This window comes from Pyrgilauda ruficollis, unplaced genomic scaffold (assembly GCF_017590135.1).
Source record: "Pyrgilauda ruficollis isolate IOZ18807 unplaced genomic scaffold, ASM1759013v1 scaffold74, whole genome shotgun sequence".
Classification (NCBI taxonomy): domain Eukaryota; kingdom Metazoa; phylum Chordata; class Aves; order Passeriformes; family Passeridae; genus Pyrgilauda; species Pyrgilauda ruficollis.
This window is the reverse complement of record NW_024529266.1, coordinates 5,631,178-5,654,877: the sequence shown is the minus strand read 5'-3', so window position 1 is coordinate 5,654,877 and position 23,700 is coordinate 5,631,178. Positions and strand designations below refer to the sequence as shown.

The 23,700-nt window shown below is 35.4% G+C and overlaps 1 protein-coding gene across 1 annotated transcript in view; it reads left to right on the top strand.

The window, feature by feature from the left end:
- PTPRD (protein tyrosine phosphatase receptor type D) overlaps positions 1 to 23,700 on the top strand; it is a 281,972-nt gene that overhangs the window by 213,235 nt on the left and 45,037 nt on the right. The window contains exons 28-29 of the mRNA XM_041486099.1: positions 10,604 to 10,727; positions 22,025 to 22,200. Coding sequence (XP_041342033.1) covers positions 10,604 to 10,727; positions 22,025 to 22,200 — 300 coding nt within the window. The remainder of the gene's footprint in view (positions 1 to 10,603; positions 10,728 to 22,024; positions 22,201 to 23,700) is intronic.

Here is a 23,700-nt window from a genome sequence, read left to right as displayed (position 1 = left end):
GTTTTGTTATGCTGTAATAGAAATTAAAAGTTTCGGTGTTTTGTATTATCTCTTTTACTTGAGTAATTAAAATCATCTTGAGAGTGTATTTTAATAACTTATAGCCAATATTGAAAGATACATTAAATTCTTAATATCTTCTGACCCTGCAGAAGTTTCTCTTGTCTGTGTAAACAGGACAACTTCCACATTCTTTCCTTCATTTGTTTGGGGGTTTTCCCTCTTTTTTTTTTTTTTTTTTTAATTTTTTTTTTTTTTTTTTTTTTTTTTTTACTCTTTACAAAACATACCATCTGGAGCAGAATGGTCAGACATTCAAGATTAGAATATGGGCAACTGTGTGGGTCACCATCAAGCTTCATTCATATTGCTTTGCCCAAGAAGGTTCAACATTTATCTTTGAAATTACAACTTTAGAGATATCATTTCATTTCCATCTAGTCCAAGATTCATCCATTTTGAAACAGAATTAGTGAAAAGCAATGCTGTTTGGTTTCTTGGTCTAGGCTAGGCAGAGGACTAAAGCTGCAGTTTGATGATCATTGTAAGTCATCTCCGTGTCTTGGCTGTGCATTCCTGTTGACTCTCTTGTGCCAGTCCTGGCACTAGCAGATGTGCAGCTGTTCAAGGATTATCTCAGGAAATAGATTCAGCTGAAAACTAATTGTTTTATTTTTCTTTGCTGCTTTCAATTGGATCAGTTCCCTGAACTAGCTCACCACATGTCTGCTTAAGCGCTAGTGCCAGCAACGGGAAGTGGTGGGTATATTTGTGGTCAGCGATTGGGACCTTCTACTTCAACAGCAGCTCTCACTAATATCCCTTAAACAATCTTTTTAAATCTGATTGCAAGGCAGAAAGAGGTACAGATGGTAACAGTTCAGTCATTATCACTTCAGATAACACTGAAGCTGGTGAGACAGAAGGAAAAGAGATACTTCTCATATTCAAAAGTTCAAGGTGTAACATGCAGCACAAAACTACTGACCTTTATTGATACCAGCAAAATCCTCCAATTAATTGCTGTTTAGGGAAGCAAAGAGTTTTCATCAATTACCACTGCTGATTTTGTTGTGTGTTTTTTTTTTTTTTAAATTTATTTTAAATAATGCCCTTTCCTCGTTGGCAGTCAATTATTTTCTTTTACTTTTTATGGAATTGTGTGCATTGTGTGGGTGAAATTCTTCAAAGATGTATTGATTGTATGTATCACTTACTGTAGTAAGTGATAACTTTGTGATACCATAAAGTAAAATATATGTTGGTGGTTTTCTGATAGTCTCTTACTTCTCTTCCTTCTAACAGGAGGTTAGCTCCCTTTCAAAAGGATGTTTAAATTATTTTTTTTAGCACAACCTACTTCAGTTGCCACTTCGAAAGAATTACTGGTTTCACCACACAAACACATCTTTTCATTTTCTAAGAAACGCCTTATTACTTGTTCCCCTTCCATCCTTTCTCATGTTCCATCCACTTACTTTTGATCAGAATTTCTGATCAAAAGCCAATACAAGTTTGGTTTATTCCTTTTGGAAGATTATAGCTTCTTTCCTGTTTCCACTTTCTCCTTAGAAGGACAAACCTCCCTGTCTCTTCAAAACAGTGTATTCTCCAGTGTAGAACAGCTTCTAGTTATATGTTTTCTAAGGCTCAGTGCCATCAACTGGACAAGTTCCTACTTCTACAAGTTCTCAGAAACTATTCTGTAATGTCTTGTTCGGGGCATCTCCTACCCCAGCTCTTACAGCATATCAGCAGAACAATAGAGGGTTCTTCCATTGTACTTCTCTCACAAATTTACCTTGAATACCATCTTTTATGGGACAAGAGAGGCCAAGCCTCAAGGTTTATTACTGTGTCAAGATTCGTATAAACTTACAATTCACATGTTGCATAAAGTGGTTCTGTAGTGTTAACACAACATAGTGCTGTGACTCCTCAAAGAGGTTAATTTCTGCTTCAAAATAAATTTTTCATAATCCTTCATTAATTTTTGTTAGCTCACAATCCCCAAAAGCCTAAAAAAATGTTGATTTACTCTGTTAATATCAAATTTCATATCACTAATGTCACACAGTTATTTTCTGTTCTCTAATTTAAAGGCAGGATTGACCCCAGCTGATTATTGGGAGGCTTTTGCTGACTTTGGCAATTTCAGTGGTATTTTTATGTAATGTAAGGGTCCATATGGGCTTGACAGCTGCTAAGCAAAAATCTGTGTTTATAAGATACTGACCTTTATATTGTATCTCCTTCTTATCTGAGACTTCAGAATTTAAAAATAAAAGGTGGTCATGGAGATAAACTGAATAAAACTAGTAATGTTCTGCCTATTCTATGATGTATTTGTAAGGTAATTTCCTCCAATAAGGCAGAACAGAAAATATAATCCTCCAAAGCAGATTCCTGAGACTTGTAATAATTTAATAATTCTTTGCTGAGGTTTAGAACATAGATCATAGTACAAACATAGTACTTTGCAATACTTAAGGCAGTGGATTCAGATTCATACTATATTTGCATGAGAATCTGTCACTACAACACAAAATTTACACTATCAGACTCTGCTTGATTTACTGTGAATATGTATATATGCACTGGTTAACAAATGTTACAAGAAGTTGTGTATAATTTAATGTTTTCTCTCATTAGGTTTCTTTCTGTAAATTGCAGCCAGTCTTTTGCTTTAAAATTGAGTATTGGAAAAAATGAAGGTGCAATTTGACTTTTTTTTTATTGTAGCTTTTCAGAATCAGTTGATTAAATTTGTGGTGGGAACACAGTTTACTGAGTATGTTACATTTTTCTTTTTGTATCTCAAGCTGCAACAGCATAAACATTGGATACTAAAACACAGTAAATATTGTATAGTAGAACCACATATAAAACTTATATTATCAATATAATACATTTTAGAAGTCCAGGAAGAACAGATAAACCACTGAATTAATCTCTATCAAAGAAACAGCTGCACTAAACTGTTATAGCATTGTAGGTAAAAGTGACTCGTGGAAAAATCAATTCTTTTCCCAGCAAAAACGTTTTTGTTCTTTTTCCTCTTTGTAATATTACAAATATTATTTATTGGGATTTTCTAACTTTACTTTCATAGGATGTGCTCCATTTATTGAAAAACAATTAGTGTAGTCAATGAATGATGAAAAGTTGTCTTATTAATAGCACATATACTTGCATTCCCCTACATTGTTTGGTGCTTAGTTCCACCAAGGGTAGTATCCAAGCCAGCAGTATAGTTATGGTAAAGAACTTTAAAGACATAGTGCAGGAATTTGAAATCCTGCTAGTCAAGATTTAGAATGGGGTATTATCTCCTTCCATTGTGCTGTGAATACTTCCATGGGATAGCAGCATTTGTTTATGCTTATATAATTCATCAAATAAAAGAAAGCTGGTATTACATATTAGGATGCAGTGTTTTGGTCTGTTACTGAATGAGTTTTTTGCCAAGGAATATCACAGACACAATTTAGTTAGTCAAATAACTGCCTGAAAGGAGGGTCTAGCCAGGTGGAGTTCGGCCTCTTCTCCCAGGCAGCAAGTGACAAGACAGCAGGAAATGGCCTCAAGTTGTGTCAGATGAGGTTCAGCTTGGACAACAGAAGGAATTTTTTACTGAAAGCATTGGAACAGAGGGAGGTGGTGGATTCGTCATGACTCGAAGTGTTCAAAAAACAACTGGGTGTGACATTTAGTGCTATGGTTGGAGTGCTGGTGGTCAGTCTCCACCTGAGACTAGGTTAGACTCAATGATCTTGGAGGTCTTTTCCAACATTAATTCAATGATTCTATATTGTGATAAATATCAGTTTTATTTTGCCTGAAATAGGAGTGATATGTCTAGAAAGAGAAAAGTAGTGTTCTTGAAGCAAGAAAAATTATTTGAAGACAAACTAACTAGACCGTTCTAGATAATTGAGTTTTGCAGGAGCTCTTTAGAAATATTAATTTGCAATAATTTTAGGGGCTTATAGAGAAAAATCCATTAAGAATTTAACTCCTTTACTCTTTCCTTGAAATAAAAGATATGGACAGTGCTTTAAAAACATGATGAAAAGGATGTTTAAAATTTAAAGTAGCATAGTGTCTCATGTGAGACAATTATAAAGTTTAGTTTATAAGACCTGCTGCATTTCATACACTATATAAAACAAACCAGCAGGATGCTTTAACCACAAAAATATTTAAACAAAGCAAGTTTTTTTCATTATTCAGGTACTCATCTCCTCCTGATATTTATTTTCCACCTGAAGTTGACTGTAATCCCCAATTTTCAACACAAAATTATTTCCATTAAAACTGGTTATGATATCATGGTCAAACTATGTTAATTGTAGATAGGTTATGTTTAAACTAGTGGTAAAGAAATACAAACCAAAATTATTAATTTTTAAAAACTAGGGATTTTATAGCTTTTTGAAATAAAGAATCTCCTTCAAGGATGTGTTCAAATAATGCTTATTTTCCTCTTTAAATTGTCTTCAGTTTTATGCTTATATAGCTTGTTTGATTCCACTGGAATCAAGTTTTGCATAATTTCATTTAGTGATAGAAATATTAGCTTGATACTGCCTTTTTTTCATGAGGGAAATTTTAAAAAGCTTTTGGAAAAAAGCTCTTTGTATATCTTGCTACTCTTGTACAGCTAGGTCTGTTATCTTTGAGAATTAACAGAAAATGAATCATCAGCATTTTTAACTGTTTTTAGGACCAGGATGCAAACTCATATTCGAGCTGAAAAGAAGTCCTAGCCATATGGCTAAGACTTATTTTGAGGTCTGAACCTCAAAAGGAGGTTTCCCCCCATATTCTTGAATATTATACCCTTTGCAGTGTAATGGGAAAGTCTCTGTCTTAATTTAAAAAGCATAATTTCAGTTGACAAATTGCCAGGATCATGAATTAATGTTCATGCTTCTAGCATTCACATTTTGGTAATGCAGTATGTAAATCTCATTCTATTAGCAAGTCTCCTGCATAAAACAATAGCACTCTGTCATAGATGCATCAGCTATGGTATGAAATTCTCCTCACAGTTGATGACAGTGGTAAAAGAGGATCAAACTGTTAATTTCTCTGCATAGCTGTGTACCTTCACCAGTTGTTCTGAGTCTGTTTGTGTTGACAGGCTCTCCAATTTTTCTTTTTCATTTTACTTTGCCTACCTGGTCCTAGGTTTCTCTGTGAGGCAGTGCTCATTGGTGATTTAATTCAAGCCACAAACAGTGCACCTGCAGTGCTTGAAAATGCTTTACAGGACATGCTTCCTTCCCCTTCCTTGTGAAAGCTGTGCAGTATATATCAATCCTCACATTCAGCAGAAACCTAAAACTGCTGGCTTCTAATTTGCTGCTGTAGTGACCCTCGGAAGAGCAGTGTTCCAGAGCAGGCAGGCACATGTCAGCTCGCACCAGGAGGAGTGACATTTTGTCATAGTCCTTCCTTCCTTAGTGCTGAACCAGGATCTAGTCCTGGAAGACTCACATCAGGGACCATTTGCCTCTTGTTTAAGTGGTGCAAAGGAAAACTGCACAGTGAGTGAGCAGGTACATCATATAGCAGAGGAATTTTGAAATTCTTCTGGTTTGGTTACCACCAGAACATTTTGGTTACCATTATTATTAGTCAATTAACTATTTTATGGATAGTGCATTCTGATAGTAAGTATTGCTCCAGTCTTCTCCCACTAACTGATCACACTCGTTTCAGTAGCCAGCCATTTAGAACACACTAGCTGAAAGCATGAGAGGCAAATAACAGTATTACAAATATTTTTATGTCTTTTGCACAAAGCACCCATACTACACAGTGAAATCCGCTTCTTTATTAATGACAGCTTTACTGAAGGCAAGCTTTCAGAATGAAAATACTAGAAATCCTATTAAAGTGCCATCCATTAAACCATTAAAGCACTCATTAAAACTGTTAGCACAGACTTGTTATTCATGAGTTATTGGTCTTTCACACTTCTGAAATGTGTCTGGCAATACCACTCAACTCTTTGTTGAGAGTGTGGCTATTAACTCTGAGGAAGTACAGATGAACTTTCTTTTGACAAAATGGTGCTTTATGGGAGGGTGGTATGGCCACAAAGTGGTTCAGATTGGTGAGGAAAATAGGAAAGATTAAAGTTCAATCCATTTGCCTGTTTCTGATAATTTATGTTAACTATGTCTGCATGTAGACCTAAATATTAATCACTAAACTACACCATCTGGCCATACATCATACAATGTGTATGTTTGGGTTTTTTTCTTGATATCAAACAGTAACTTTAGAATGCTTAAACATTAAGGAGTGAAAAGTGGAAGAATAATACTGAATACTGAAGAGTTGAAGCTAAGCTTTAAATTTAAAGTTTTCTTTCTGTAAATTCACACGAAAAATAGGTATAATGTAGAGCTGAAGCTGTTTCTCATAATAGATAAGAATCTCAGACCATAATTTTCAATGTATATGCAAAATCATCTTTGTATATGCAAAATTGCAGTTTAAACTTACTGGTTTTAACCATTTTTTATCACTTTTACATCCTGTTTTGGTTTTTATGATTTAAAGCCAAAGTCCTTCAGTCCAGGCTCAAAAATAGCAGCATGTTAGACAGGCAGTTGATTCAGTTATTTTCTAGTTTTCTTATGTGAAGAGAAAGTGTACCTGACATCTTACATTGTGAAGTAATTTCCAGACTACTTTGGCAGTGTAGGTAAAAACCTAAGAGATAAGACAGATGGTCTGCTTCAGTTATGTTTCTAGAACAATGCAGAGTACTATGCTTCATTGTAGGGCAGTGGACAGTGGTTAGATAGCATGTTTCCATATATGTCTCTCAAAAAATACTGTCTGGGTAGTCAGAGATATAGATGTGTATTATTCCTGGTCAAGTTACCAATGTTATTTTAAAAGTTAATGCACAAATATATAGTTAGCATCTTCTGTACAATGTTTATCTTCTAAATTACTACTAGAATTCTGAAATAAATCCATAAAAAGTAGTTTGCAAAATTCTGAAAACTTGACCTGTATATAACCTGCATAAGTTTTCTTATTCACCTTCATTAACTCAAAAAGGAAAAGAGGGAAGATTTGTGCTGAGAGAAGTCTTTATGTAAATTTTATTAGTGTTCAAGTCATATGATGTAAGTGAATTGTTGGCCTGCTGATAAAGAGGTATATGATGTCTTAAATATTGTATGTATATATATGTATATATATATATATATATATATATATATATATATATATGTATATATAAAACTCTTCCCAGCACTGATAGAAATGCACTCCAAATTCTTTCTCTGCACCTTTGATGAAATAAATAGCACTTAGAAGTAAAGATAAAATACTTACGTTTTTAAATTACACAGTGCATACCCGCTTCAAAACTCTACCAGCCATCCTTCTCAGAGCATGGGAAAACAGTACTAGAATGAAACTAAATTGTAAGAAAAAGGAATAAAAGTATTACAGAGTGAAATTAGAGAGTAAAATTTTACCATTTTCTTTATTGATGAATAAGAATTTCACTTTGTAGTCAGAAAAAGTAATATTTTTGTTGGAGAAGGGTGAAACACTACTCTTGGATCATATCACTGTTAATACTTAAGCACAGCACAGAAGAGATGTCTACCTTTGCATGTGGAAAAATTCACTGTCCCTTTATAGGTAAACAAAATACAATTTGACTCCAAAAAAAATCCATCACCAGTTTTGCAAATCTCTGTCTATTTAGATACTGACTTAATAATCTCCTAATACTACTGACATTTTAAGATATATTGATCATAGTCACTCAAATTTCTAAGACAGTGAATCCAAATAGTTTGGTGTCAAAAATTGTGTAGAAGCTTTAAAAAATCAGGTTCTTTCATATCTTCATTCAAGAGTGCCTTTTGAACTGTTAGTTCAAAAGTAACACATATAGTGATACAGTTAGGGGGAAGGCCAATAAGGCTGACATCCTACTGGGAATCTGTTATGGTACACCCGCCCGGGAAGAAGTGGTGGACAATTCATTCTGTAAACAGCTAGAGAATGTTTCTGGACCATCAGCCCTAGTTCTTGTTGCCAATTTCAACATGCCGGACATTTGTTGGGAACTCAATACAGCTGAAAAGAGGCAGTCCAGGAAATTTTTGGAGTTTGTAGAGGACAACATTTTGTTGCAGCTGGTGAGTGAGCCCCCGAGGGGAGGGACATGTTAGACCTGCTGATTTCAAGTAGAGGTGGGCTGGTGGGAGATGTAGTGGTTGGAGACCGCTTGGGGCAGAGTGATCATGAAATTACAAAACTCTCAATATTTGGTGAAGTCAAGGGGGAACATCAATAAGACTTTTACACTGGACTTTCAGAGGGCAGACTTTAGCATTTCAGGAGACTCATTCAGAGAGCTTTAAAAGTAAAGAAGTTCAGAAAGGGTAGGCATGTCTCAAAATGGAGATCTTGAGGGTACAGGAACAGACTGTCCTTGTGTGCCGAAAGATGAGTCAAAGAGGCAAACGTCCAGCCTGGGTGGGCAAGGAGGTTTTGGAGGAACTCAGGAATAAAAAAAAAAGATGTATATCTTAGGAAGAAGAGTCAGGTTTTTCAGATAGTATTTAAGAGGGCTGTTAGAGTATGTAGAAAAAAAAAATTAGGGAGCCTAAACTCAGTTTGAACTTAAAATGGTGACTTTTGTCATCTGGAGTCACCATCCCTGGATGTTTTTCAGAAAAGACTGGATGTGGCACTCAGTGTTAGTTGAGGTGTTAGGGTATGGCTTGGAGTCAATGATCTTGAAGGTCTCTTCCAACCTAGTGATTCTGTGAATTTTGTGAATTCAAATGAATCATATGCAAAGCATAAGTAGAATTTTCATGGCCTTCATCATGATCCCAAGCATTTAATTTCTTCCTCATTCCTCTAGACAGTCCCCGTTCATTTCCTTTTGGGGGAGGAGGTGCCAAGCACTCTATCTCAGTTGCTGTAGCTAAAGGGTGAGCCAGAACCTGACTCGTCCCACTCTTCTACTCTCCATTCCTAGGCTATGCAGGATGTTATAATTATTTGTTATGAAGTTAATTGAGCCTAGGGTATTGGTTAATAGGATAAGGCACTTGTTTTTTCTGAGGTGTTTGTTTTCCCAAGACAAATGCTTCTCTATCAGGCAGCCAGGCAAAATGATTTTTTTTTCCCATAATCTCAATAAAGAAGCAAAGTCATTATCAAAATATTAAATAAATAAATTTTATAAAATATGTAAAGATGCATGAGAATGAAACAATTTTTAGACTCGCCAAATTATCAGTCTAAGGCATAGATCCTAATAAAATCACATTGACTAATTTTACACATGCTCATTGTCAGGTAATACCTACTCTAATAGATTACAGGTCATACCCTGGGAAGAGTCAGCAAAGCTGTTGGCTTGATGCTGTACTGGCAGTAAGGATCTCCTGATTTGTGCCGTGTTGCTGGTCTACATGAGGAAAATGAGCACAGTGCTGGTGAAGTGCCCTACCTTGGCTTATCTGTGTCATCTTTTTTTCTTCTTTTTTTTTGTTTAATAGTTTACTACTAGCTGTCATTGGGAGCTGCCAGTTCTTACCAGGATTAAACAGAGGGCATAAACCTCAAGCCATAGTTGTGTATTCATATTGATGAAACAATTTTAAGGTCTCTAATGTTACAGAAAGGGAAAATAAAACAATAGGTGATTATTCATGACTTCTCAGTATATGACCTTTCATACAACCACTACCATAGTGAGCATAAACAGGTACCATCTGTTACCTATTTTGTATTCACTTTGCTGCATAAATCATTCAACCATAGAGGTAAAAATACTGGAGTCTGAAGTTTCCCTAGTGGTGAAGGATGAAGGAGTGTGGTGAATGCTTCTGTACTTCCACCCTGGAACAGAAAATAAACAGCAAATCTGGAAACATGTAGTTTTGTTTATGAATAAGATTAGTTATGTTTATGAGTAAGATATCATTAAAATTTCAAATATGCCTGAATTTCTTACTTATTTATGATTCAAAGAAATAAAAAGCAAGTTTCATTATGTTGTCTATGGATGAAACACAGCTAGTTTCCTGAGCAACACTAGTGCCATGGGTTGGTCTGACATCAAAATGAAAGAACAGAAACATTTTTTTTTCTTCTGAAAAACTTCGTCAGGAACCTTTGGAGTTTACTTAGTAAACAGGACAGGGAAATTTTTGAGCATGTGTTCTTACTAATAAAGGCATCCTAGTGTTTTTGAGATTTATGGTATTTATTAATCTTCTGTTAATCTAGAACCCCTCACTTTCCAAAATGAATAAAAAGATAAAAGGGTGGATAGCTTGCTTTCTCTGAAGAAAAAGCCCCGGATTTTAAAAGTTTGTTGTTTAAATTCCACATGGAAATTTCAGATGCTTAAATACAAAATGGTTAATGCAATATGATCTAATGTGCTACAATGTGTCCTGAAGTAACAATTTTCTTTCAGAAGGAAATTATTTCCAGAGAAAACTATGGGATTTTAGTTTCTAATTACCATAAATAAAACAATTATGTAGTCCCTAGCTCAAAGTTTCCTTTCCTTTTTTTCTGTCTTTTGAAGTCTATTGATCCTGGTCAGCAGTTCACATGGGAACACTCTAACCTGGAAGTAAACAAACCAAAGAATAGATATGCGAATGTAATTGCATACGACCATTCTCGTGTTCTACTCTCAGCAATAGAAGGTAAGGAGCTCTTTCAAATTAAATTAATTGAATCCTAAAATCTAGAATGATTTTACCAATCAATATCTTTATATAGTAATATAAAAAAGTGTTAATTAAAGTACTTCCATTAAATTCCTGTAATGACAATCCTTTTCCAATGCTTATTATCAGTAATGTATTATGAACTTGCATTAAAATGTACATTCATGTGTAACACTGAATTCATTAGTTCCCTGTGTATATGCCAGTAAGTTACCTGAAGTAAATTGATATTGCTTATACGTATACTAACTTACTTATACTAACACTACAAAGCAAATATAGAAGTAACAAACATACTTGAATTGAGGCATTTGTTGATCAATGAAATTTTCAAGAGATCTGGACATTGAGTTTTACTTTGTAAAACCTTACTGTGGCGAAAAAAAAATCAGTTCAACTTCATGTTCTCCTGGGAAATTTTAAAAACTCTCTCTTAGAACTTTAATTTAATTTCCAATGTAAATATTAAACTAGAGTTTTTAAACAAATGCCCACATGCAGGCATTTTTGGAAATATCTCACTGACTAAATATTGACAGTGTGATTTAGTGAGGGCTTTTCATTATATCTTTCTTTGTTACAAAACTTTCCAAAACCATAAACACTTCAAAGTCTTACCTGAAGCAAAGTGTTACAGGTAGCCAGTCCTAGGTGTTGTGTCTGTTTTACCAAGTATCAGGACACACTGGTTTTCACTCAGAGGATTTTTTTTATTTTTTCCAATTCTGCCTTACTATTAACCTATTTCTTATGTTGAAGACAGATTTTCAGTTTATTCTATGTTGTTGACAGTCAGGTATTAATGATGGCTGTAATCAAACAAATTATATATTTAAACAGGTTGTTTAAATGTTGGTATTTAATAACAGTTGTCTTTAGTTAGCTCCAACAGGTCTTGCATACGATACATAAGATAGAGGGATCTGTATTCAGTTATTTCAGTCATAACATGGTGCAAGTTAAACTGCAAGTATTTTAATTTATGGTTATAAACAGCTGCTTATCTTTGGCTATTCCAGACCTAAAGATACTGGATTTATAGGTGTAATCCACTTTAATAGTAGCTTTTTGGTGAAGAAAAAGGCAATCCTACTGACTGAAGTTTAGATCTTTCCTCATTCATTGTAGCTGCATACCGTAGGCTTTGATAATACAGATAAGAGCTTCTCAAATGTATTATCAAATTTTAATGATTACCTCAAAGAATTTGCATATGATAATCTGCTTATATTTTTCCACCTTTGAGGTTCCTATAGCAGTTCTGACAAGATTTTTTTTTTGCAACATACAATTTTAAATATTGCCTTGTAAAAAATATGCCTGTATAGAAACCTGCCTCTACCTGTCTCAACAAAGAGAGGCTATTCTAATTAGCACTATGTGTGATGTAACTCAATGTATATATCCTTTTCTGTCTCACTGGTCCAGACAAGAGGTCAAAGTACATGGTCTGAATAGGTCAGTAACAGCAACTGGACAGCATTTCTGAATGTTAAGTTCTTCAGAACAAAACACTTAACTGGGAGACAAGTCTAACTGACAAAAAGAAGACTCAAATTTTTCCAGGGATTTTGTTTGGAAAAAGAGTTGTGTAACGGAGGAGAGAAGGAGAGAAAAAAATTAAATGCAATCAAATTTATTTGATAATTTGTATATTAGACAACTAGACTGCCATTTTTCCCGGTTTGTAAATGTCCCCTGAAATTTGGTTCCCCAAAAAAAAAAAAAAAAAAGTAATGTATTCAGAGAATGGGAAGAAAATTTAAGAGGCAAAGCAGAAAATGTTAGTGAAAGTAATTGAAAGTATGAAATTACACAGTTCATTGGACTATGTTTTTACCTAAGTGGTAGTAAAAATGAGGAAAAATAATTTACATTGTACCTGGAAGGGACTGAGTATTTTAAGGAGCAGGAACAAAATATAGGTAAACTTTAATGTTTGTTTCCCATTTTTAAGTAAGAAATATCACAATGAGGCTAAAATTTCTATATCTTTCATAGTCACTGAGTCTACAGAGAGAAAAGTATTATAACCTTTTGTAATATTAGTGTTGGACATAAAACCACAAATGGAATATTCACCCATTTGGTGATTTGCATGATTTTAAATTTTTTCCAAGTCTCTAGATTATGGTGAAAAAAGCATGTGGTGAAAAAATAAAATATTAAATGCCTTTTTATAAGATGATATTTAATTTTGGAAACAGAAATAATTTAGCATATAATTATTCCCTTAAATATTTTTATTCCTGGGATTTTACATGATTGGGTAGATGAAATTTTGTGTATGTACCATCAAAAGTTTAATAAATTTGTTTTAACATTTAGTAAAAAGTACTTCTCTTTTGGGTTTTAAGTAGATATCTCAGATATGAAAATACACCGTCTGGCCAGCACCTTATTCAGTTGATAGCTGTGTTTCTTTTCATGTTACCAGGGAGATCAGTATTTGGAATATTACTTAAAAATATATTCTCTTTTACCTGTGTTACTATACAACGTAATCCGGACCTAAATTTGGACTACATTATATTTTGTTACAACTATTTGGAGAATATTTGGTACATATATGCATGTACGTATACATGCCTACATATAGGCCTCATCTGCATTTCTTTGGTGGTCACAAGAAAACTAATATTATTAGTGAGGTTTGAATAGTAGCTGTGCCTTTCTAATGAAAAGAGCTCCATTTTACACTTAGGCAGTTGCTTACTGTTTAAGAGCAAATATATATGAAGAAAAGACTAAGCATCTGCATCTGTAGTTCTACACTGATAGACATTTTGCCTCTTAACAGTGTTGCAGAAATATGGAATAGTGTAATTGATACTTCAGAATAAGACATGAGGCCAGTTTTGTGCAGAACTCCGTAGCCTATTCGTAGTGATTACTAGAAAGTCTTTAGAAGCAATTAGCAGAGATTTGAAATTACTTCTTTCCAGCTATTGATAATATCAAATTGTTTAATATTGCATTAGCCCTGAAACACAAGGCTTACTAACACTTTCAAAGTATTTATTTTGGTACCCTTCATAACTCCTGTCAAAACCTGGTGTTGAATCCCCACTAAGTTCCTGACCTCTCCAATTACATACAGTATGGAGTTCCACAACATAATTACTCATTTCACAGAAATTCTTTTGTTATCACTGTTTAAATTTTATTGCATTAGATTTCCCTTTGGAGAAAAAACTTAGGGTGGACATGGTAATTTGGTTTTCCTCCTGAAAAGAAAATTTTACTTTGCAAAATTTTGTTCCCATGTTCTTGAAATCTGATTGAAGTCTTGAAATCAGCTCATATTGGTTGTTTCTTGGATGGACACTTGGAATTTTAAAGTATAATGACAGAATGTTAGAATATAATGAAGTTTATTATATGCATCCAAATGGATTTAAGAGAGAATTTACTGATTAAAAGACAAACAGATTGAGTTAAAACAGCTAGGTCTGTGATCTTCAACCTCTAAGAAGTAAATAAAAATTCAGGGGGTGGGGAGGGAATGGATAAACATTCTGCATTTTAAAATGCCTTGCCGACTCTTTGAGGAGATATTAATGACCAAAAGTCTTCTATATGTGGATGTATTTGCATAATGCCAGTTATTAAGAGAAAAAAAATTACCCATCATATTTCAGCAGGGTAGTTTTTTTAATGGGAAATTTAGTGACTTTAAAATTCTGCTAACACTAGAAAGCTCTGTCTGTAATACAAATGGTCAAGAAAGAAAAGGCAAGAAGCTGCTAATATTCTTATTTGTCTGATGGCAAATTGCCAGTAAATTGGCTTTGATTATGCAGACCATCATTGTAAGACTCAGAAATTGGAGCATTGTAACTGCTGAAGAGTCATGACCTGTACAGACTATTTGCACTCTGTCACATTGCATTTATGTTGCCTTCTACTAACAACAGGAACTGAATGGCCCCTCACCCTACAAGCTTGGAGTGCCTTAAAATCAACAAAAGTATTTTGGTGATGGATTCAGAAGTACCCATAAAGAATATGGATACAGAAAGATGGGTGAAGTGATTTCATGATGTTAGGGCCCCTGTGAAGTAGGTTTCATGGTGTAGACTTAGTGGTGGCTGTCTTGACAACAATGCTGAGACAAGTTGTAGGTGTATGAGCCTACTGATACTGTAATAGTCATAACTTAAATGCTGCCATTCTAGATACCCTTAAAATCAACTCAGAACAATTTTTCCTGCATATGTAGCCATACTTTCCATTGGGAAAAGCTTCAAGAAAACATCTGGTGGCTTTGTTCTTGACCAACTAATGGAGATTTGGTACATGTTTACTGTGAACACTCATATTGAAACTGGGTTTTGCAGGAAATATCAGACCAGATATTTCATTTTATATTAGTAGAGGTACTCATCATCTCTTTGAGTGCATAGTTTAGACTATAAATTAATATTTCTGTTCAATAAAAGATTCCTTTGGCTGTTAACTGCTGTGTTACTTATTGTTAAATACATCACTAAACTCAGCTTCAGACAGCAGTAAAATAATCACAGTACAATGATATCATGTTAGATTTCAATATCTGCTTCGCAGTATTGTGCAACATACTGCCATCTGCACATACTGTCATGCATTGTGGATAGTTTCCTGATGCAATGCTCTTACCTATGCCTCTGAGGACCTGCACAGAACACTCTATTTATTTCTTTTCTGGACTTCTTAATACTAGACAATTTTTAGACCAAAGCAAAACAAATTCATGCTTCATTTCTTTTTCCTAAAAGAGCTCCTCCTTTTTTCCCATGTCTTTCTGCTGGTCACCTTCCAAGTTTCTTTTCTCACCTGCAGATCTTCCAAATTTCTCATCTTGCCTGCAGATCTTCTACACTCTTAGTTCTTCGTTTGCATACATACATTTCACTTTCGTCACCTTTTCCCTTTCCTTTCAAATACTTCTCTTCTGTCCTCTAAACAATCCCTATCTTTGTCAGGCCTAATTCTGCATCTTCTGCCTCATCATTCTTGGGATTGCCTTCTTTCCATAAATTCTCTCTAATTCAACATTTCTCTTTGAGACTCCATATGATTGATCTTTTGACTCTTCACCAGACTCTCCTTACTCCTCCTAACAGTCTATTCACAATCTAGCTGTCTATAGGTTTTCTTTTCCTGACATTACTTTTTCCTTTTACCTAACTTTGTTAGGATGATATGTAGAGAATTTTCCTCAGTCTTTGTAAAAAGCCTTCATTTTACAAATGTTCACTGCTAGAGTACTTCGTTGGTACATTGTGCTGCTTCATATTTCAGCGAGTTCTTAAAGTACAGATTTGTGCTTAGACAATTTCAATTTGATTATTTGTTTAACTATATAGATTTCATGTAAAAAAAACATCCACAGAAACACTTGTTACTGGCACCTAGCACCTGTTCATTGGCCAAGCTGATTAAGGAAATACAGTTAATGTAATTTTTTTGGATTTTACCAAAGCTTTTAATGCCATCTCTCATGGTATATGTTTTTGGACAAAATGTCCAGCACACAGCTGGATAAACACATCATGTGACGGGTGAGCAACTGGTTCACAGGTCAGGCACAAGGGGTTACATTGAAAGGGGTGACATCAGGCTGGGGACCTGTCAGTGCAGTTCTGTAGGGCTCCACCTTAAGGCTGGTGCTCTTCAACATCTTCATAAATGACTTGAATGCAGGACTGGAAGGGATACTAACCATGTTTGCAAACCATACAAAATTGAGCAAGCTGTTGACTCCCGTGAAGGCAGGGAGGCCCTGCAGAGATTCCTTGACAAATCAGGGGGCTGAACAATCAACAACCACAGGAAGTTCAATAAGACGAAGTGCCAAATTCTGCACCTCGGATGGGGCAACCTTGGAAGTACAAACAGGTTGGAGAATGAGATGCTGGAGAGCAGAAAAGGACCTGGGGGGGCAAATTGAACATGGGTCAGCAGTGCCCTGGCAGCCAGGACGGCCGAACATGTCCTTGGGGGCAACAGGCACAGCACTGCTAACCAGAGCGGCTGTCACAACCCATGGCAGGGGGCACATTGTCATGGTACATTCTCATCAGGCTGAACAAAGACACCGGACCACAAGTGAGGTCTCTTGTGCTTTTGGTGTTAAGGTATGCCTTAACTCCAACAATCAGACAGCTATTTAGAATCCAAAGTGTTGTCTTACAAGCCACTACATTCTTACAATCTGCTTCCACAAGTGTGGTGGCTAACAAGCCCTTAATTTTGGACGGTACACCAATATAGCTCTCACCTCCTAAAATTAACCCCTCAAAGATGCTGGCTAGCCAGCCACAACACAGGTCCACAATCTCCCCACTCCTGCAATAAAGTTCTGTATGGAGTATGAGATAGACTAAGAGTTGTGGTTTGATCAGACAAAGCGAGAGAGAGAACAAAGAATATCACCCCAGATTCCACACTGTTCCTTCCATGTGGCGAGTGCAGAGGGTGGTGTGACAACAAAAGCAAAAGAAAAAGAGATGAAAAAAAAGAGGGTAGCAAGGGGCCTGATCTGCATCCTTTTATAGTTGACCTGGTGCATGCCTCTTACATAAATTAGATTTTTCGCACTGTTTTGTTCACACATGCACAACCAGCCTGTGCTTTTTGCTCTGGCATTGTTGAAAACACCAGACATTGATTTAAACCAGTAGTACAACTTCATCAACACTGAGTTCATCATGGTATTTTTCCAACTTGTTTACAAGCATGACAGAATTTAATCCTATTACTTCACACTATTTATGCACATGACTAAAAGCACATGTCTTAGGGAAGCAGTGCAGAAAAAAGCTTTATAGTTTAATTTATTTTAAATAGAAAGGCTGTTCAGTACTCAGCCTTTGTAAAGGCTTGAAATTATTTCATTATTTGATTTCAGTTTGTGAATAAAATGTGAAGTCTAATTAAAGTTATTTAACATTATAACTCTCTTCAGGAAGTCAAGTGAATCATTCTTAAGTTCTACGTTATTAGCCTTGTGGATCTGAGTCTATGTTGCAGTAAGCTGTATTGTCATCTCAGCTCATGAGTTCTCAGCATAAATACAGTTCATGGGGGTTTTTATCTTCTGTACTTTATCTTCTGTACTATGTTGAGATATTTAAAAGTGGATTGTCTTTTGTGGTGAACTACTCATCTGATTCTTCCCCCATTGTGCTTAACTCCTGTCTGGCTAAATAAAGAGATTGCAGACTCTGGTCATTCATCACCATAGTTGAAAATGCTACTAGAAAATAGTTATGGTAGAATCATGGTTCAGGAGCTTGGTCTTTAACTGACTTCTTGTGCAGAAACTGTGTCTCTGCTTTCATGAAAATTATAAAAGTCAGGTTATACTGCATAGATTACCCTAAATTTATACCTCAGGTATGTCATCCTAAAAGTACAGTAAATCACACTCATGCCAAAAGACTTACGTGAAGTTCCTATCAATATTACAGAATTTGGTTGCTTTGTCCCTTTCTTGACCCATGCTTTTACAGAACAACTGACCTCTCTTAACTATGAAACTCAAATTTAAGTAATGATGGCAATTGCTGCTGTGCTTGTGGGTATGTTGCCTTCAAGCTATGGCAGCCAACAAAAGTTTGGAGGATTTCATTGTACTGCAGTCAGACTGGCTGTCATTTGATTGTTTTTGCACTATTGGACTTGACACAAAATTGTTCCGTTTTCTCAGCTCAGAATGAGGTTATGGCCAGAAAGTAATTTCATAAAGGGAAATTTTAATATTTAGATTTACTTGTCTTTGATGAATTTTTATTCTTTGTCATTGTAGATATTTACAGATATTCAAGTTTTGTATTTTTTATTTTTAACAAATTCATTAGTCCTCTTATCATGAGGCACCTTCCCTAGAGGGCTTTAAAGATTTTGGAGCATGATGTGAAACTGAGGTCATGCATGAAGAGAGTGATGAAAAGAGACTCTGTGAGAAATGGGTACGATACTTAAAGGGACTGTGAGAATGGATGGAGAACACAGAACATCCCTAATGGATACTGTGTGAGAGAGAGACAATGGAGCTGAGCATTCTGAATGAAGTTGTTCTCTTGATCTCAGCAGATACTATTGAGTTCTGTATTCTGCTAGAGATAAATCCTTAATGCGAATCTCAGGGCAAGTATTGGAGCAACACGTTTTTATTTGTCTTTTTTTTTTTTTTTTTTTTTTTTTTTTTTTTTTTTTTTTTTTTTTTGAATACTTCATTGTTTAATTCATGAATAGTTGCTCAGGGCCTGTGGTAAATGGATTTTCATGTGCATGTCCCAAGTATATCCTCATTTGATGCAGTGAACCTGACTTGCCTAAATAATTTTTCTAGCTAAAGGACATACAGAATTTTTCATGTCCAGTTTACAGAAATAAAGAGGAGAAACAGAGTGACAATTTCCAAATTAGTCTATATTTGAAGAGGTCTTCTTTGCATTTGTCAGTAATTGTTAATCTTAATTCTGTTTTACTTGAATCTTAGATGAAGGAAGATATAATCTGGAAGATTTTCTTCATTCTAATTTAAAGAATTAGAATTTATTTAATTTAGAAGTTATATATTTTAATATAATTTGTCAATAAATTGAATACAAATTAGCAAGTAGAAGGAGAATTTACAATTTTAGGCATTCTGAATTTTTTTACATCAGGTACTAGTATTAGTTGCTAAAATTTGTAAAGATCATTCTTTAGGGAACAGCTTGCAATAGTTCTCATCCTTAATTTTCACACTGAGTTTGTGCATTACTAGTTCCAGAGGACAGCTTCCCCAGAAGATCATTTAACCACTTTACTAAATGTTGGTTTTCGTTTTTTTCCTCAGGCTTTTATTTATAACATGTGCTTCAAAGTATGATACCAGGCATCATAATATAATTCTAATTTATGCAGAAAACATTTCTTACCAGCTTTCTCAGTTCCTTTGGTAATAATACGCAGTTGGTGTAGATTTCTCCTGTTAGCTTCATTCTTCTTTCTCATCTGTTTTGTGAAAAAAAGTTTTATTATCTTGATAAAGGAAGAGAATACAGCATTGTGCCTAGCAGTTATATTTTCTATATCATTAATTCCAATACCAACAATAAGAAGTGTCATGTAAAACAGCTTCAGGTCTACAAGAGCGTAGCTTTTGAACTCCACTTTCTGCCTTTCATGGAAGGAAATCCTGCTTTTCAGCTGTAGACTATGCAGGTTACCATGTTTTATATTTTGTTTTATTTTTCTCCTGTAAGAGACTTCCAGTCAGGTCGAATCAGTCAGACAGTCTCCCTGTCCATTCTTGTATCTTGCCTGAGGAATGCCATTTTCTGCCTCTCTTGTAACCCTAAAGTTACAACGTCTTTCTATCTCTGAAATATTTTGTCAGGTTTTTCTTCTAATTGTGTCTAGAAAGTTAAAACAAAAATTTAGTTTAAATATGATTTGAACATATGAAACAAGAACATATATGGAACTTTATCAAGCATGAAGGTAAAATTTTTTTTTGCTAGACTACAGCTGCAGTAACCCATAATCTGAATAATTTCCAGATTATATTGGATCTCACTTACTGTGACATTCGGTTTATGGGTTCATTCACTACTAAGTAAGTAGTGGAATGAAACATTCAGGTTTATCCTGAATGAGTGTTGAAAGAATTAAAATTGTATCTTAAAATGAACAGTCAATTTTAAAGAGGTACCCCTAATTTCCATTCAAATTCAAAATATTTTGGAAGACATTTTCAGATATGTACTGCTTATAGTCAGGAAAGACAGGAGTGTGCAGCTCCAGTAATTCCTGATTTGGGATCACCAGCAGGAGATAATGCATCTGAATCAATTTGAAGATTTTGTTTCTGACAAAGATCTCGGGAAATATTTATTTACAATTTATTCTGCTTCATAGCCAAAGAAACTCAATTTTGTTGCTTTGTGGAGATAAAACAGTCATAGCTGTAGAATAAAACTGGAGCTGGTATCACCACCTTGACTCTCTATTGAAAGAGTTTGTGGAACCGAAACCATTTCTTGGGGTTGTAGACTTGTGCATGAAAATTGGCTGCATAAATATAAATCATTCATTTCTGCTCAAAGTAACTTATGTCAATTATTTCAACAAAACTTACTAAGTTGCAGGTAACTATATTCATCTAATTAACACTGCTTTGCCATTCAGCCAGCACTGAGACCTCACATGAGTATCTTAGTTCTTTCTCTAGTCATCTGTTAAAGCAACAGCAGTGACATAAAAATGGTTCCCTCAGTGCTTTATCATTCAACACACATGTACTCTGAGTTAAAAGCTGGGCACCGCACTGCTGAATTCAGCAGTGGTCTGAGAATTTTAAGGCCATTTTTATCCATTTCCATGAGCATGCCTGCCTTATTAGTGCAGACTAGTAATGTGACTTTGCTACAGTCAATACACCTCCTCGGCCTGGGGGGGCAGCATGTTCCAAGTCCAGGCATCCTATGGCATACCCTGTGTTATGTAGATTGCAGTTAGGAACTGGCCTGCTTCCTATGGGGCTCTAAGAATGGACATGTGTCTGGTAGACACAGCCAAAGTTCCTGTATAAGTCTTGTCCAAATATACTCAAGTAAGTAATGGTGTAGGTCCCATGTGCACACAAGTCTTGGATCCCACTACGTTTAATGCTTTTGATTCTTATTCAGTCTTGCAAAGGACTTTATTTTGTGCATGCACCATATAGAAAATTTCACTGTTTCTTAAATCTGACGTACATAATGTGTTTTGTTGCAATAAAACTCATAATTATCTTCGCATTTAATGGAGAAAATGAATATAGCAGTGATATTAATAGTTTTGATGACATTTTTTTTTTCCGTCTGTATTTAAAGGAAATACAATGACCTCAACAAGAATGTTTGAGGAGCTTACTCAGGGTGCCTGATTGAGAATCCTCAGGGGGGCCTGTCCCAGATAGCGTTGCCATATTTTGGGTGTCTGCAAGCAGCATCAGACAAGCTTTTGAATGCTGCTGTGTTGACCCCCAGGTTTCTCTACCTGATTCAGACTTTCAGGCTTATTTTATACTTCTTATCACACAAAGTCTCTTGTTTCAAAAGAATAGCTATTCCCAGAGAGACCACCATGCCTCTTGACTCCACAAATGGCCTACACTCACTTGTAAGTACCCATGCACTATTTGTCACACAGCAAGCCAAGATTCATCAAATCCAGTGTCACGGGATTGTTCAGCCCTTGTAAAACAGGATGGCACAGAAACTCTGCCCTGTGTTTTCACTCTCCTCTCTTTGCAGGCATACCGGGCAGCGACTATATCAATGCCAATTACATAGATGGATACAGGAAGCAGAATGCTTATATAGCAACACAGGGGGCATTGCCAGAAACCTTTGGTGACTTCTGGAGGATGATGTGGGAACAACAAGGTGCAACAGTCGTCATGATGACAAAACTAGAGGAGAGGTCCAGGGTAAGGAAAATTTATGCAAGATTAATAATATTGTACCTGAGTTACTACTAATGTCAGTGTTTTGTTTCCTTCATGTATGTTTGTCCGTCTTCTTTATAGGTGTAAAAATTGAGGGTTTTTTTTAGGTTACCACAAGTTAAAAGTGTCTGCACCATGAAAATTACTTCTATATAGGAACTATTTATTTCACTATGAGACTGCAAAATCATGTCATTTATTTAGTATTTTTTTATCCTCTGGAAAATTTTTAATTTTTCTGATTAATTAATTAATGATTTTGGGGGTTGTTTAATTTTTTTTTTTTTAATCATGTTGGAAATCTTATGGGGTGATGAAAAGAGTCACTTCCTCTGTAGCAATATGAATATGATTGTATCATCTGGTAATGTATGTCAACAGCATTCAGTTCTCAGTTTTAAATGGTATAGATTCACCATTATTTAGCATCAATGAGGATTTGGATTTGCTTGAGAAACATTTTTTTTTTTTTTTGAGCACATGCTGGTAGCTAGGAAAATTACAATGGCACATGCAATAATAGAATACAAAATTATTGGTGGTATTTCAAATTCAATTTTGCAGACCAAAGTAAAATTAGGAAAGTAAAGCACTGAAACATACAGATATTGTTCTGGTAATAGCATGATACTATTCAAATAATAAAACTAGATTATATTATTAGAAGAGTTATAGTAAAATATGTGCTATATGTAAAGGGAAATAAAAATAATATTTCGGTTTTTAATAAGATAAAGAAAGTGATAGAAAGTGTAGCAACAGATCATGGTGTGTTGCATGAAGATTTACTAGTGGGTCCATATTTGGTGGCATTTATCAGTTCTAACAGTGGATGTTATTGGAGAGGAAGGAGCAAAAGGAAAAAAAATAACAGAAGAGAAGAAGAAGAAGAAGAAGAAGAAGAAGAAGTGAAAGATGGGGAGAAAGAGAAATGAGAAAAATCAGCAGTAGCAATCAGGAAGGCAAACAAGTATTTAGCCATCAGTGGCAGTTCCTCTATCAAACTTGTTCTACAGTAACAGTATTTTGTGTCAAGAGGTACTTGAAGTTCTCATGGGTTGTTTGTGCTCATGGTACTGTTACCATTGCTGGGAGCACACATTGGCTAGACAGAGTGCTGCACAGCTGGTTCATTGCTGAGCTTTCTGCAAACACAATTATGTGGCCTACATCATAAGCCAGAAACTTCAACCAAACATAGAAATCAGAAAGTGGGAGAAGGGAATGGTGATTCTAACATCAGTGGTAATCACTTCCCTTGGGACCCTGCCAACAACAGTAGAAGGGTTTTCAAACCCAGGAGGTGAATAACAAACAGGAGTGTTACAGAAAAACACTGCTGCAAGCATTCTGAGGTACTCTGTCCTAGAAGCTTGTGTGAAGGGGCAGGAAGCTGCAAGGGGGAAGCAGGCTGCAGGACTGTAGGTGGAAGGTGGAAAAAGCTAGGGTTTCAAAGGCTCTGTGCAATGAGTTAAAAAATGC